Below are 17,256 nucleotides of genomic sequence, written 5' to 3'. Positions count from 1 at the left end.
TGTTAGGGCCAAATTTCAAGTATCGCTCCTTCACTCCTTCGACCTAAACGCGAAGGAGCGAAAACACGATGGCGAAGGAGCAAAGAAGCGAAAAAGCGAAGGGGCGAAAATACGATGGCGAAGGAGCGAAAACACGATGGCGAAGGAGCGAAAATACGATGGCGAAGGAGCGAAAACACGATGGCAAAGGAGCGAAAACACGATGGCGAAGGAGCAAAGTTTCATCGTTCCTTCGCCATCGTGTTTTCGCTCCTTCGCCATCGTGTTTTCGCTCCTTCGCCATCGTGTTTTCGCTCCTTGGCGTTTAGGTCGAAGGAGCTAAGGAGCGATATTGGAAATTTGGCCCTAACGGAATACCATAGAAGTGAGTGCTTAATGGATAAGTTATGAAAAACAGGCTTCATTTTCCACACAAAGAACCAAATTACAAAGTCTGTTTTCTAGTGGGAAAGTTTGGTATACTTAACGTCCTCACTGTATGCTTAGACAATTTAATCATGCTTGTTAATATCATTTTCATTAACTTAGAAAGAGGTATAGTCGTTTTCCGATTATTCTGACCTAGGCCACGTACAGCGATAGTCTGGGCTAAAAAATACAGGTAAAATGTCACGTGACCCCAGTGATTCCCTCAGTTCATTCAGATTTTACTTTGAATGATACGGAATAAATAGGTTATGATTTCACTCTTTGTTTTTTTATTCAAGTGAACATTTGCTATCTCAACATTTCTATCTGTATACTAAATACTTCATATCAAATATGTGTTTAATGTTGAAAATATTTTTCAAATATGACCAAGAAAAATTGAAAGTTATCATTTTTAGAAACATAACAAAATATTAATGAGATGCATCTTAGTGATTCGAACTCCAAACCTTCGGGTTGATAATCGATCGTTCTACCATATGAGCTATACGGACTGACAGAAATGTGAGTTATGTTATTATTTAGAGTCGGTCTAGTTAATGCTAAAATTAAAATGTTTTATCAACTATGTTTTTTTTTCAATTTTTCTATACCACCGCATCGGAGGACCACTTTTTAAGAATAGGATTTTAGTTGTCTTTTGGTATATAGAATAATATTAGACATTGTAAAAGTTGGTCTTCCGATGCGCGCTATGTAAATAAATGATATGAATGCGGGAAAACTTCCCTCGAAAGTTGCAAATAGCCCGATGGTGCAACTTTACGGTCATTTTATGAAATATTCATTGCAACGAACAAACAAATTTTTCGCAAATAAGAATCTTTATTTGTTAAAGATTTATGGTTTGTATTCAAAAACTCAGCTTTTAACATTTATTTTTTTGATTTTGAATACGGTGACCGTTAGGTTGAAACATACCAATATGCGCCATACCCCTTTAAACAACAATGAAAAATAACTTTTCTTCAAAATAGTTATACAGCTAAGGAAAATCTAGTATTTCATGATTATATACCATGTTTCAAATCTTCAAGCAAGGTTTTGTTTGGAGTTTCTGGAGTCTGGATTGCTTTGACGCTTCTCTGTACGGTGTCGTTGTAGGATTCATCCACTCAAAAAGTTCCGGGTTTGGTCATCATCATACTGACGTTTGCACATAGTATAAAGAAGTTTGCCCAGCATATAAGGAAGTTTGCACAGAATATAAGGAAGTTTACAAAGCATATAAGGAAGTTTGCACCGAATATAAAGTTTCATTTTAACTACCGAATATAAAGAGAAACGCACCGCATATAAGGACATATCTACCGAATATAAGGACATATCTACCGAATATAAGGTTATGTCTACCGAATATAAAAACGTATCTACCGCATATAAAGACATATCTACCGCATATAAGGTTATGTCTGTAGCAGGGATGGATTAGTGCTTTTCTTTATTAATATGTTGTGTAGTTTGTATGTATTTTACCTTGTGTCGCGCCGTCGTTTTACCGTTGTTTCCGTACCTACGTAGTAATCGCGTCCGTATAGTGTTCCGTGGTGTGAGTCTGTATTCCGTAGTCGTAGGTATTTCGGAGTTTGTGTTGTTAATATTCTATGCAGTGTGACGTCTTATTGTGCCAAGTTACGTCTTGTGTTCTGATTGGTCAGATGGTTGTGTTCGTTGTCTTTGTGTGGTCAAGTGGTCAGTTGGCGGGAATACGTTCGTTTATATGGACAGACATATTTATTGAGAGGACGATGAAATGACAAAGACATGTAAGTAATATGTCTGTTAACTAACATCACCTAAAATTTATTCTTTATATTTGTACATGTACATCATTAGTTTAATGATGTGATATTTATCAAAAGTATCTTATTATGTAGATTATACATTTAGCTATTTGTTAAATGTGATTAGGGCAGTAATTGTCATTTCATGTAAAAATATTTGTCTATATATACGTACTTTGCAAAGTTTCTTAAAAGTGTTATGTAGAATATTGAAAGCAATCTTACAGTATGTGTCGTCATGTATTCTGGTTAAATGTTAGATAGTAAGTGTTAATTTTATTACTTTTAGATATGTGAGCTGTGTGCAATATAATGGAGCTTTGTGTGACTACATATGTACGTACCTGTATAAGTATATAGCAACCTGTGGTCGACTCTGCGCCACACGCAGGTAGGCCTTTGCCAATATATATATATATATATTTATGATCAATTGTAATTAATGTTTATCTAATATCAAAATCATGTAAGTGTTGATTAATAACGTCAATGCTATTTATGTTAATTTGATAATAGTCATTTGAATTGAAGCGGGACAAGATGATAGTATTTCTATTGTAAGAGTTATGTCCCTTGAATGTAAGCGTATGTGTAGAGAATGTGTGTGACGAAAATGTAATCTGTTGTATTTTATATATGTTACAGGGTTTTATAAACCACTGTCAACAAATAAATCCGGAATATAACGAACTTATCACGTGGTTGTGATTCATTGAATGATTTCAACACCCCGTTACAGGTATATCAGACACCAGACAAGACAAGCCATGTTCACACGAGACAAAAAACTCATTGAGGCAACAGTTCTGTCTAATACGTAGAGGGATAGGCTGTGCAGGCACCCCGACCTAAACTGATAGCAACAGTCTTTTCAATCACAACCAGCCTTTTAGTACAAAAGGATATCACGTGCATATAGCGACTTGGTAAATACGGGAATATATCACGAAGGTGTTGCAAATCACGACATCTAGCTTTTTAATACATCATGTTTACATAAGCGTTTATACCCGAACCTTATACATGTATAAGCATACAACACAACGGCAAGTCAAAAGGCAAACTGATTTTTATTTTTTTTTATTTATATCACCATTATTCATTAAACCAACCAAATTTGGTATTAGACTCACCTATTTCAGTGATTTGACCAGTCCTGTTTAGTGATTAGACCCCTGAGTTTAGTGATTTGACCAGTCCTGTTTAGTGATTAGACCCATTGAGTTTAGTGATTTGACCAGTCCTGTTTAGTGATTAGACCCCTTGAGTTTAGTGATTTGATCAGTCCTGTTTAGTGTTAGACCCCTTGAGTTTAGTACATCGCCAACCTTAGATAAGACAGTAGCGTTTTTGGTATTAATTTTATCAATATGTTTCGACATTAAAGGGACATAGAATATAAAGAAAGACTTATTAGTTAGATAATTACAAAACACACCATTAGTGATTAAATATTGGGAACCGTGTAGACATACGACAACAAAACATCTTAATAATTCATTTAAAACAGTTTACCTTAATCGTCATGTTTCGACATTTAAAGGGCATACAATATAATGAAAGAATTATTAGGTAGGCATTTATAAATACAAACCATTAGTTATCCAATATCAGGAGGCGTGTAGACATACGACCACAAAACATCTTAATTATTCATTGAAAATAACAGGGAGTACAATAACAATTTTAATTTGGGAACAGAAAATAACACGGAGTACAATAACAATTTTAATATGGGAACATAAAATCGATAGGTCGAACCGACATCAGACTGATCTGGGAAAATGAGACAGAAACCATTACAATATAAAGCTCTATATGGTTCAAATATATTATAACACGTAATGTATCAACGGGATTGTATAATCATTCAGTAAGAGCATTGAGGAGAGCTCTGACGATACTGTGACGGGATATATGATGGGAGCTTTGACGGGAGATCTGACGGGAGCTTTGACGGGAGCTTTGACGAGAGATCTGACGGGAGCTTTGACGAGAGCTTTGACGGGATCTTGGACGGGAGCTTTGACGAGAGCTTTGACGGGAGCTTTGACGGGATCTTTGACGAGAGCTTTGACGGGAGATCTGATGGGAGCTTTGACGGGAGATCTGACGGGAGCTTTGACGGGAGCTTTGACGGGAGCTTTGACGAGAGCTTTGACGGGATCTTTGACGAGAGATCTGACGGGACCTTTGACGGGAGCTTTGACGAGAGCTTTGACGGGATCTTTGACGAGAGCTTTGACGGGAGCTTTGACGGGATCTTTGACGAGAGATCTGACGGGAGCTTTGACGGGAGCTTTGACGGGAGCTTTGACGGGAGCTTTGACGGGAGATCTGACGGGAGCTTTGACGAGAGCTTTGACGGGATCTTGGACGGGAGCTTTGACGAGAGCTTTGACGGGAGCTTTGACGGGATCTTTGACGAGAGCTTTGACGGGAGATCTGATGGGAGCTTTGACGGGAGATCTGACGGGAGCTTTGACGGGAGCTTTGACGGGAGCTTTGACGAGAGCTTTGACGGGATCTTTGACGAGAGATCTGACGGGACCTTTGACGGGAGCTTTGACGAGAGCTTTGACGGGAGCTTTGACGAGAGCTTTGACGGGAGCTTTGACGGGATCTTTGACGAGAGATCTGACGGGAGCTTTGACGGGAGCTTTGACGGGAGCTTTGACGGGAGCTTTGACGGGAGATCTGACGGGAGCTTTGACGGGAGCTTTGACGGGAGCTTTGACGAGAGATTTGACGGGATCTTTGACGAGAGATCTGACGGGACCTTTGACGGGAGCTTTGACGAGAGCTTTGACGGGATCTTTGACGGGAGCTTTGACGAGAGCTTTGACGGGAGATCTGACGGGAGCTTTGACGGGAGCTTTGTTGGGAGATTTGATGGAAGATCTGACGGGAGCTTTGACGGGAGCTTTGGCGATGGCATTGACGGGAGCTTTGATGGGAGCTTTGACGGGAGCTTTGACGGGAGCTTTGACGGGAGCTATGACGAGAGATCTAACGGGAGCTTTGACGGGAGCTTTGACGAGAGATCTGATGGGAGCTTTGACGGGAGATCTGACGGGAGCTTTGACGGGAGCTTTGACGGGATCTTTGACGAGAGCTTTGACGGGAGATCTGATGGGAGCTTTGACGGGAGATCTGACGGGAGCTTTGACGGGAGCTTTGACGGGAGCTTTGACGAGAGCTTTGACGGGATCTTTGACGAGAGATCTGACGGGAGCTTTGACGGGAGCTTTGACGAGAGCTTTGACGGGATCTTTGACGAGAGCTTTGACGGGAGCTTTGACGGGAGCTTTGACGAGAGATCTGACGGGAGCTTTGACGGGAGCTTTGACGGGAGCTTTGACGGGAGCTTTGACGGGAGATCTGACGGGAGCTTTGACGAGAGCTTTGACGGGAGCTTTGACGGGAGCTTTGACGAGAGCTTTGACGGGAGCTTTGACGGGAGCTTTGACGAGAGCTTTGACGGGAGATCTGATGGGAGCTTTGACGGGAGATCTGACGGGAGCTTTGACGGGAGCTTTGACGGGAGCTTTGACGAGAGCTTTGACGGGATCTTTGACGAGAGATCTGACGGGACCTTTGACGGGAGCTTTGACGAGAGCTTTGACGGGATCTTTGACGAGAGCTTTGACGGGAGCTTTGACGGGATCTTTGACGAGAGATCTGACGGGAGCTTTGACGGGAGCTTTGACGGGAGCTTTGACGGGAGCTTTGACGGGAGATCTGACGGGAGCTTTGACGGGAGCTTTGACGGGAGCTTTGACGAGAGATTTGACGGGATCTTTGACGAGAGATCTGACGGGACCTTTGACGGGAGCTTTGACGAGAGCTTTGACGGGATCTTTGACGGGAGCTTTGACGAGAGCTTTGACGGGAGATCTGACGGGAGCTTTGACGGGAGCTTTGTTGGGAGATTTGATGGAAGATCTGACGGGAGCTTTGACGGGAGCTTTGGCGATGGCATTGACGGGAGCTTTGATGGGAGCTTTGACGGGAGCTTTGACGGGAGCTTTGACGGGAGCTATGACGAGAGATCTAACGGGAGCTTTGACGGGAGCTTTGACGAGAGATCTGATGGGAGCTTTGACGGGAGATCTGACGGGAGCTTTGACGGGAGCTTTGACGGGATCTTTGACGAGAGCTTTGACGGGAGCTCTGACGGGAGCTTTGACGGGAGATCTGACGGGAGCTTTGACGGGAGCTTTGACGGGAGCTTTGACGAGAGCTTTGACGGGATCTTTGACGAGAGATCTGACGGGACCTTTGACGGGAGCTTTGACGAGAGCTTTGACGGGATCTTTGACGAGAGCTTTGACGGGAGCTTTGACGGGATCTTTGACGAGAGATCTGACGGGAGCTTTGACGGGAGCTTTGACGGGAGCTTTGACGGGAGCTTTGACGGGAGATCTGACGGGAGCTTTGACGGGAGCTTTGACGGGAGCTTTGACGAGAGATTTGACGGGATCTTTGACGAGAGATCTGACGGGACCTTTGACGGGAGCTTTGACGAGAGCTTTGACGGGATCTTTGACGGGAGCTTTGACGAGAGCTTTGACGGGAGATCTGACGGGAGCTTTGACGGGAGCTTTGTTGGGAGATTTGATGGAAGATCTGACGGGAGCTTTGACGGGAGCTTTGGCGATGGCATTGACGGGAGCTTTGATGGGAGCTTTGACGGGAGCTTTGACGGGAGCTTTGACGGGAGCTATGACGAGAGATCTAACGGGAGCTTTGACGGGAGCTTTGACGAGAGATCTGATGGGAGCTTTGACGGGAGATCTGACGGGAGCTTTGACGGGAGCTTTGACGGGAGCTTTGACGAGAGCTTTGACGGGATCTTTGACGAGAGATCTGACGGGACCTTTGACGGGAGCTTTGACGAGAGCTTTGACGGGATCTTTGACGGGAGCTTTGACGAGAGCTTTGACGGGATCTTTGACGAGAGATCTGACGGGAGCTTTGACGGTAGCTTTGACGGGAGCTTTGACGGGAGATCTGACGGGAGCTTTGCCGGGAGCTTTGACGGGAGATCTGAAGGGACCTTTGACGGGAGCTTTGACGAGAGCTTTGACGGGATCTTTGACGGGAGCTTTGACGAGAGCTTTGACGGGAGATCTGACGGGAGCTTTGACGGGAGCTTTGTTGGGAGATTTGATGGAAGATCTGACGGGAGCTTTGACGGGAGCTTTGGCGATGGCTTTGACGGGAGCTTTGATGGGAGCTTTGACGGGAGCTTTGACGGGAGCTTTGACGGGAGCTTTGACGAGAGATCTGACGGGAGCTTTGACGGGAGCTTTGGCGATGGCTTTGACGGGAGCTTTGATGGGAGCTTTGACGGGAGCTTTGACGGGAGCTTTGACGGGAGCTTTGACGAGAGATCTGACGGGAGCTTTGACGGGAGCTTTGACGATGGCTTTGACGGGAGCTTTGACGGGAGCTTTGACGGGAGCTTTGACGGGAGCTTTGACGAGAGATCTGACGGGAGCTTTGACGGGAGCTTTGACGAGAGCTTTGACGGGATCTTTGACGGGAGCTTTGACGGGAGCTTTGACGGGATCTTTGACGAGAGATCTGACGGGAGCTTTGACGGGAGCTTTGACGGGAGCTTTGACGGGAGATCTGACGGGAGCTTTGACGGGAGCTTTGACGGGAGCTTTGACGAGAGATTTGACGGGATCTTTGACGAGAGATCTGACGGGACCTTTGACGGGAGCTTTGACGAGAGCTTTGACGGGATCTTTGACGAGAGCTTTGACGGGAGATCTGACGGGAGCTTTGACGGGAGCTTTGTTGGGAGATTTGATGGAAGATCTGACGGGAGCTTTGACGGGAGCTTTGGCGATGGCTTTGACGAGAGCTTTGATGGGAGCTTTGACGGGAGCTTTGACGGGAGCTTTGACGGGAGCTTTGACGGGAGCTTTGACGAGAGATCTGACGGGAGCTTTGACGGGAGCTTTGACGATGGCTTTGACAGGAGCTTTGACGGGATCTTTGACGAGAGATCTGACGGGAGCTTTGACGGGAGCTTTGACGGGAGCTTTGACGGGAGATCTGACGGGAGCTTTGACGGGAGCTTTGACGGGAGCTTTGACGAGAGATTTGACGGGATCTTTGACGAGAGATCTGACGGGACCTTTGACGGGAGCTTTGACGAGAGCTTTGACGGGATCTTTGACGGGAGCTTTGACGAGAGCTTTGACGGGAGATCTGACGGGAGCTTTGACGGGAGCTTTGTTGGGAGATTTGATGGAAGATCTGACGGGAGCTTTGACGGGAGCTTTGGCGATGGCTTTGACGGGAGCTTTGATGGGAGCTTTGACGGGAGCTTTGACGGGAGCTTTGACGGGAGCTTTGACGAGAGATCTGACGGGAGCTTTGACGGGAGCTTTGACGATGGCTTTGACGGGAGCTTTGATGGGAGCTTTGACGGGAGCTTTGACGGGAGCTTTGACGGGAGCTTTGACGAGAGATCTGACGGGAGCTTTGACGGGAGCTTTGACGAGAGATCTGACGGGAGCTTTGACGGGAGCGTTGACGGGAGCTTTGACGGGATCTTTGACGGGAACTTTGACGGGAGCTTTGACGAGAGATCTGACGGGAGCTTTGACAGGAGCTTTGGCGATGGCTTTGACGGGATATGTGATGGGAGCTTTGACGGGAGCTTTGACGGGAGCTTTGACGGAAGTTTTTACGGGAGCTTTGACGGGAGTTTTGACGGGAGCTTTGACGGAAGCTTTGACTGGAGCTCTCACGCGGTATCTCACGGGATATTTCATGGGAGATGTTACGGGAGATTTCACGGGAGATTTCAAGGGAGATTTCACGGGAGATCTTACGAGAGCTTTGATGGGAGCTTTGCTTATAAATATATATATATAGAATAAAGTTAAAATGTCCATGTGACGGTATAAAATAATAAAATAATAAGCCAAACACAGATTTGCAGTCTCCCTAATACTTTCGCGGCTTCACAGTGCCGCTCTTCAGGGGATTATGAATTTTATTATGGGAGGCGTGCCTCACATTATAGCATCAGCTATAGGATTTCATTGCGGAACCAATCGTTTGGTACCTCAAGCGGCTATCTCCGTAATCACGGGAGACAACTCGTACATACCGACACAATACACAACCAATTTATCTCGATAGTAGATCTATATTTTGAATGTTTTAATTGTTTATTATAATTCTCATAAAATCCCCCAAAAGAAATATATTTCATTTTACATCGACTTTGAATGTCACCAGAGCCTATTAATTATAACAAAAACATTATATCTACACATAGTAGGCACACAAGTACTCGGTCAGTTAGTAGGTCAGTTATATATGAATTAGTAGGCCAGCTAGTACGCAGGTGACAGACGGTCGAATATTTTACGCGTATCTGATTGTAAGTAAAAACCAACGACCTGCATGAATGAGAAAATAATAGATAAAGATGGATTTATATTGAAGAGATAATATTTCAACCGCCACATAATGTGTTTATATTTTTATAGGGACGTTTACGCCTGCCATGTTACAATCACCTACGAGATGTGACGTCAAATCCTCTCGCTTTCATTATATTACCATTCAGTTTTTTTTTTTTTTTTTTTTTTCAGTTTCTTTTGGTTCATTTATGATGCATTTAAACTATATATGCATTTATTAAAAATTACAAGACTTCAAATAAAGTGCTATTACACGAACAATGTATATATTAGAGACGTCTGGTGGTAGCCTGTTATCAAAAATTCATCGCAGAGTTCCAAGTGCGAGAAGGGTTGGCAACCGGTATACTCGGTACTTTGTTTGTTTGTTTGTTTATGTTTTACAGCCCATCGACAACTAGGGTCATTTAGGGCCAAACAATATACTAACATGTTTTATTTTTAATTTTAAAATCAGATAAAATTTGTCATTTTTAAAAGCATCCGTATTGTATATTAAGATCATTATGATAAAAAAGTTGGTTAAAAATGGTAAAATATGTATATGTACGAATAGATTATGTGAACTTTGTTATATAAATAGAACGTCAAAGACAGTAACGTAAAAGACATCAAAGTCTATAAAATAGATCGATTTCTTTCAAGTAGCTAAATATTGTTTTCGAATCCACGGAACTGAAAAGGGTTTTCATATCCGGGACTCGAAAGTATTTATCACGAATGTGTTTGAAATCGGAACATTCTATTAAAAAATGCTCCACTGTGAATTGAGCATCACATGCATAACACACCGGTGGATCCTCTCGTTTCAAAAGGAACGAATGAGTAGGATATGTGTGCCCGGTACGGAGCCGAGAGAGGACTATTTCCTCTCTACGATCCTTCCGACTTGGTTTTGATGTTTTAAGTTTTGGTTGTACTTTAAAAAGTTTGTTGCTCGTCTCGAGAGACCAGCGTTGCTGCCATTTACTCTGTATGGCAGAACTAATTATAGGTTTGAAATCTGTATATGGTATTTTAATATTTGTTTGTTGCAGATTTAGAGCAAGTTTTGCTTGGCGGTCAACAAGTTCGTTGCCTTTAATTCCGACATGGCTCGGAATCTAAAGTAATGTTATTTTGCATTTTTTTAAGATACGAGGTATTCGTAAAACAAGGTTTTGTATGAGTATATTCTTTGGATCTCGTGATTGTAAATTCTGAAGGACAGATAGAGAGTCGGAACAAATTATTGCCTTTCTAATGCGTTGTTCTTCGATATGGTCGAGGGCCAAATCGATGGCACATGCTTCTGCAGAGAAGATAGAGGTACCATCTGGTAAGCGGATTGAAGAGCAATGGTGATCGGAATATCATGCTGCGGAGACATTTACTCCATCTTTTGAGCCATCAGTGTAGATATGAACGTTATCGGGAAAATCTTTAATGCATTCCCGAAGGGGGATTTGTGTTCTTCGGGTAATGCACTCGATTTTGCCCTCACGTGTAGTGTAAGGTTGATATCAGGTGGTTCGACAAGCTATGGCGGTACATCCGATACGGTGTATTCGCCTATGTTGTCTAAGCTTATGTTAAGTTCATGAAGAAAATTCGAAATTCTAATGCCAAATGTTGGTAAGAGTTTTTGGTTTTGAGTGAATATGTTTCGGTATTGCGGATTGACAACAAGATCAAAAGCCGGGTTTTTCGGGTTGGATTTCAATTGGGCGGCATATTGAAGCGCAAGTTTTTTCCTTCGGTCATTTAAAGATGGTTCGTTTGCCTCTACATAAAGGCTCTGCACAGGTGTTGTTCGGAAAGCACCAAGTGCTAGACGTAATCCTTGATTATGGATAGGATCCAACATTTGCAGGTAAGAATTACGTGCCGATCCATAAACGATGGACCCGTAGTCGAGTTTTGATCGAATAAGTGCCCTATAAAGGCGCAAGAGCATTTCACGGTCCGCACCCCAGTCGGTGTGGGATAGTACACGTAAAATATTCATTGCCTTTGAGCACTTATCCTTTAGGTGTTTAATATGTGGAACAAAGGAGAGTTTTGAATCGAAAATTAGTCCGAGGAATTTGGTTTGCTCGACAACTGGAATTTTGCTTCCATTTAATGTTAGATCGGGATCATTATGTGGCTTTCGTTTTTGGCAGAAGTGCATGCAGACAGTTTTTGATCTGGAAAATTTGAAGCCGTTTTCATCTGCCCATGTTTGTAGTTTGCCCAAACATTGTTGAAGTTGTCGTTCTATCGTGTGCATGTTCTTCGACCTATAGCAGATCAAGAAGTCATCAACAAATAGAGACCCTTCAGTTGACTTACCGAGACATTTAGTTATACTGTTGATTTTCAGACCGAAAAGAGTTACGGAAAGGATACCAACCTGAGGGACTCCCATTTCCTGTTTAGCTGTTTCAGAATATGTTGAGCCAACGCGAACCTTAAAATGTCTGTCAGATATGTAGTTTGAAATGAAATTTGGGAGATTCCCACGTACACCAATTTCATGCAGGTCTTTCATAATACCATATTGCCATGTAGTATCGTATGCGTTATCCAGATCAAAGAACACAGCAACAAGATGTTCTTTCTTTGCGAAAGCTTCTCGAATAAAGGTTTCTAATCTGACCAGGTGGTCTACTGCTCCTCTGCGGTTTCTGAATCCGCTTTGGAGTGGACTCAAAATATTATTGGATTCAAGGAACCAAACTAGTCTATTGTTTATCATCCGTTCAAGAGTTTTGCAGATGCAGCTTGTTAGAGAGATAGGGCGATAATTATTTGGTTCATTGGCGTCCTTACCAGGTTTTGGAATCGGAATAATTGTTGATTCCTTCCAAGACTCGGGGATCTTACCGGAAGCGAATACTTGATTAAAAATATATAAGAGACATCGTAATGATGATTCTGGTAAATGTTTCAGGAATTGATACGGAATTTCATCTGGTCCAGCTGCTGAATCGGTCGATCTTTTTAGCGATACAAGCAACTCCTGGAGATCGAAAGGCTTGTTGTAACTTTCTGTGTTGGATGATTTAAAGTTAAGACGTTTCTTTTCTTTGTCTTTTTTGAAAGTTTGGAATTTTGGGGAGTGATTTTTGGCTGATGAGTTCTGAGCTATATTTTTAGCAAATGCATTTGCAATTTCAGATGTAGAATAGAAGATTTGGTTACTGTTGATAAGATGGGATGCTGGTGCCGTTTTTCGTTTTCCACTTATTTTTCGTATCTGATCCCATATCTTTTTTGATGATGTGTTTGAAGATATTTTAGAAATGTATTCCTTCCAGCTATTCTTTTGTCGGACTTAATAGATCGCCGAGCCTTTGCCCTCCAAATTTTAAAATTATTGTAATTTTCAGTTGTAGGGGAAGTCAGGAATCGTCTTAGAGCTGCCTTTCGGCCGGATCTATTGATAAAAGATTCTTCAGATAAAAGGAACTTTGTAGGTTTTGGGACGGACTTTGGTATCGTTTTTGTGGCAATAGAAGTAATCGTTTCAGTGAATGTTTTAATTGGGTCATCGAGGTTAGTGAATTTTTCTACAGTCAGCTCCTCGTTGCACAGGTGTTGGAATTGGCCCTAATCTGCTTTGTGCACATTCCATCGAGGGAGTGGTTTATCAAGAGGGTTCCCAATATTCTTAAAAAAAAAATAGGGAAGTGGTCACTCCCACATAGATCATCATTTACCCTCCAGTCATAATCGAGTAAAATGGATGGATGACATAATGATATGTCTATGTGGGTAAGAGAGCCTGTAGCAGGGTGTAGATATGTTGGGGTATTATTGTTAAAAAGACACAGGTTGTTTTTATCTATAAATTCCTCAATACGTCTTCCTCTCTCATCTGTGTTCGGGGAGCCCCACAGACTGTTATGCCCATTAAAATCTCCGAGAATTATGTATGGTGCTGGGAGTTGTGAGACGAGGTTATTAAGTTGCTCACTAGTGAAAGCAATACTAGGAGGAAGATAAATTGAACAGACAGTTACTTGTCTGTGTAAAGTCGCACATTCAGTAACAGCCTGTACATTTGTGTTTAACGTGATAAGTCTGTGAGGAATAGTTTTATGGACAGCTACAGCTGCACCACCTCTGTTTCCTACCGTTGCGATGCTATTGTAGAGCGAGAAATTTCTGAAAGTAATTGGGTTTTTTAACATGACTTCCTGCAGGCAAAATAAGGCAGGTCTAAATTCTTTTGATAAATTTTGAAACTCTTCTAAATTTGCCCTTAGTCCGCGTATGTTCCATTGTATGATAAAATTGTTTGTATTGCTGACCACTATCCAGGTTCGTGATGGACGCTCTTTGGACTGACAGGACTACTTGGTGCAGGTTGTCTGGTAACAGCAGCATTGCTGTCACCAAACTCACTGTCGTCCGCAAGAACGTCGTACCTGTTATGACCATGGATAGGGTCATTTGAGCCTTTGCTGGGCTTTGTGTTGCTTAAGGAAGGTAATCTGTGTAGTTTTACCTTCGGTTTTCGTTGGTCTTGAGGTGGTGTGGTTGCTGGTCGTTTATATGTGTTACCAGCAATCTTGTTAAGGTCTGACGGCTGTGATACAGTCCGTCTGTGGTGGGTGACCCTCGGCTTCGATGTTTGAGTTACATGGCGTGCAGGTGTATGTGCTGGAGGTGCTGGCATACTGGTCTTGATGACTGCCTTTTCGTCAGGCTTGGAAGGTCTAGCTGGTGTTGAGGTGGTCTTAGACGCTACCCTTCCTGACTTGAAACGGGATGCCAAACCGAAAAGAATCTTGTCATTCCTTTCGTCCATCAAAGGTGGTACCTCCGCACCGAAAGCTGGCTTGTCAAAGTAGGCTTGTACCTTTGCATCGCTAACAGTGATTTGTTTTGTTGCGTTTTTGATTTTGTTATAGATGCATATGACAACGCAGCGGGGTCATTACTCTCGACCATCCTCCTGGCGTCAGGGAAGGGAATGTCACGGGTATACTTTACCCGCAGAACTTCCCTTTCCTTCTTCCAGGAAAGGCAGTCTCGAGATGACGCCGCGTGGTTGCCCTTGCAATTTGGACATCGTTTGCCGGTGATATCACAGCTATCCGTGTCGTTATGGCCCTCTCGTCCGCAGTGTTCGCAAACCTCCCTTCGCCTGCATCTGTCCTTATGATGGCCGTATCTCTGGCAGTTACGACATCGTAGAGGATTCGGTATGTAGGGCGAGACGTTACATCTCATGTAAACTATCATTACCGATGAAGGAAGGTTTGGCACTGCGAACGTGAGGACGAAAGTATACTCGGTACAAGAACCGTACCGATATCTTTTTACAAAATACCGGTATTTGCAAGAATAAAAACATTAAAATCTGACGTAAAAAACTCGACAAAACAGTTATTTTGTTCAGTTGTTTCAATCACTTACTAAAATGATGTCCCAACTTTACCGCTATTTTCTATGTAAACATCTATCCTGGCTTTACTTGTAGTTTCGTATCCATATGTCTCATTTTTATTGATTGTGTTGAAAAGTTGAAACCAGAAACAATAACTTACAAAAGATTTAATTGTCTCTTTAGATGTCATACATATGTACGTCTCTGTCTTTTTTTTATGAAAATTCATGTTTATAAGTTTCGTTTGAAGAGAGAGAGAGAGAGAGAGAGAGAGAGAGAGAGAGAGAGCACTCGTGAACCAGTAATTATTGGGACATTACTGGTTGTTGGGACCTGACTTAGACTATCGGGACATGATTGGGTCCCGATAATTACATATGGCTAAATCAACTTCAAACATCCCGCGAAGGAAATTTTTTCAAAAATTGCCGAACGTCCCATTAGTCGGTACTTTTTGTGTTTTTTCCATATCTCTTCACCGTAAAACCAATGCCAGTCGGTACTTTTCTCGCTGAATCCATTAACTACATAATTAGACATTCGGAATCCCTCTTTTTTTCCCGCGAAATTTCAGAGGCTGAGTGAAGTCGGCAGCAGGACTATGGCCGCATCCGGCGAATGAATGATGCAGTAAGGCAGAACGGCGAGTAAAAGGTAATAATTACAGTAGGAAATGCAATAGTTGAACATTCATTTTTTACAATGACCTCGTTCAAATAAAGCATGAATCAAAACACTTATATACTTATTACTTATATACTGACGAGTCGGGCATGTGTGCCCGGCCGGCTAAAGACGGTAAAGTGTCATACAAATCATTCGTCCAAAGTCACTTTTACAATTGCTTAAAAAGTGACTTATGATGAATGATTTGTAAGGTTATTACGAACACTTAAGCAAGAAGTACATCCTATAGAAGTTTTGTTCTTCTGAGTACATGCATTTTTTTATGTTACGATGCTGCTTCACGTAGGCCACCTATATCAATATATAGACTCTAACTACATCTCCCCAGTCAATTCCTCATGGTTTGGTAAGCTATACATTTAAACATTTTCAAATGAAAAGGCATGAAATTATAGATAAATAAGTTGACGAATGATTAGGCCATACCAATTAAAGTTGTATTGTTCTTCGGAAAATGAGATTTCAAAATTGGAGCACAGGGTCATGTCTAGTCTTATATTAAAAAATATTTCAGACTATTTGTATATATGGCTAGACATGACCCTGTGATTGGAGCGAGCGAGCGTTTTGTTTGTTATTGTTTAAAAATAAATTAAATTCAACAAAAAGTACATACAAGGTACATTCAAACTGGTGAAGTGATGTACCACTTTGTAAAATGACCTTACATTCTTATTAGAAAACCTGTCCATGTAAGTTTAGTGATTGAAATGAACCAAAGCAACAATAACAAGTCTCTTAGCAACCATCCATTTTTTCTTGGCAGTTGCAGGGATATTTAGGTTCCAAATGAGTGAACATTCCATTAAAATATGATATACTTCAGTCCATGATTCTAGGATGCTTCCATTAAACCATTTGGTTGAAATAGTTAACCCTTGAGTGAAAATGCAATTATTTCAATAAACAACAAACATTTTTAAAGTTTAAAAGTTTTTATTGTATTAAATAAAAGAAGGTTTATGGTTGTTGTACATGCAGTTTTAGTACAACATAGTAGGACAAGATTTTAATGCTTACGATTCACATCAGCCCTGCTTTGACTGGCATATACACTGTAACTGTAACAGTAGTATAAAATAATCACTTTCCCGCCTTCGGCTTTCACTATGAATTTTGCAAATCCCATGCTCAAATCACAGGGATTCGTTACAAATGATATGACATATGAGATGGGTCACACATATGTATCCATACACTGTGTAGGGTGATAAGCGTTAGAAATAACGGCATGCCCGCCGGCCTGCAGCCAGTTTATTTTGAGATTCAAAAAGTCAAAAGATCTCAAAAGATCAGTAGACCCGTTTGGCCAGTCGGTAAAAACAACAAACAAAAATATGTTCTTCGTCGAAAGTGATAGTGGCTGGTTAAACCTAATTAAAGTGTTCTACTGATCCAGCATGGCTTTTGCCATTTGGTTTCCTCGGGTCTTTTGTCGCTAGCTGCAATAATACCCAATGTTTTCAACAGACAACACCTGACACTTTCAGACGATTCTTGACGTGAATAAATCTAACAAGACCACAAAAAATGAAAATCCTTG

General features: G+C 42.3%; 1 protein-coding gene across 1 annotated transcript; it reads right to left on the bottom strand.

The window, feature by feature from the left end:
* Positions 1–3,979: 3,979 nt before the first annotated feature.
* Positions 3,980–6,195, bottom strand: LOC117318914 (non-classical arabinogalactan protein 31-like). The gene is made up of 4 exons (XM_033873850.1): positions 6,116–6,195; positions 5,072–5,282; positions 4,760–4,860; positions 3,980–3,989 (listed from the first exon to the last, which is right to left on the bottom strand). Exons 1-4 carry the CDS (start codon positions 6,193–6,195, stop codon positions 3,980–3,982), a joined length of 402 nt encoding a protein of 133 aa, XP_033729741.1.
* Positions 6,196–17,256: the final 11,061 nt, after the last annotated feature.

Source organism: Pecten maximus, unplaced genomic scaffold, assembly GCF_902652985.1.
Source record: "Pecten maximus unplaced genomic scaffold, xPecMax1.1, whole genome shotgun sequence".
In the NCBI taxonomy this organism is placed as follows: Eukaryota; Metazoa; Mollusca; class Bivalvia; order Pectinida; family Pectinidae; genus Pecten; species Pecten maximus.
This window is presented reverse-complemented; position numbering and strand designations above follow the sequence as displayed.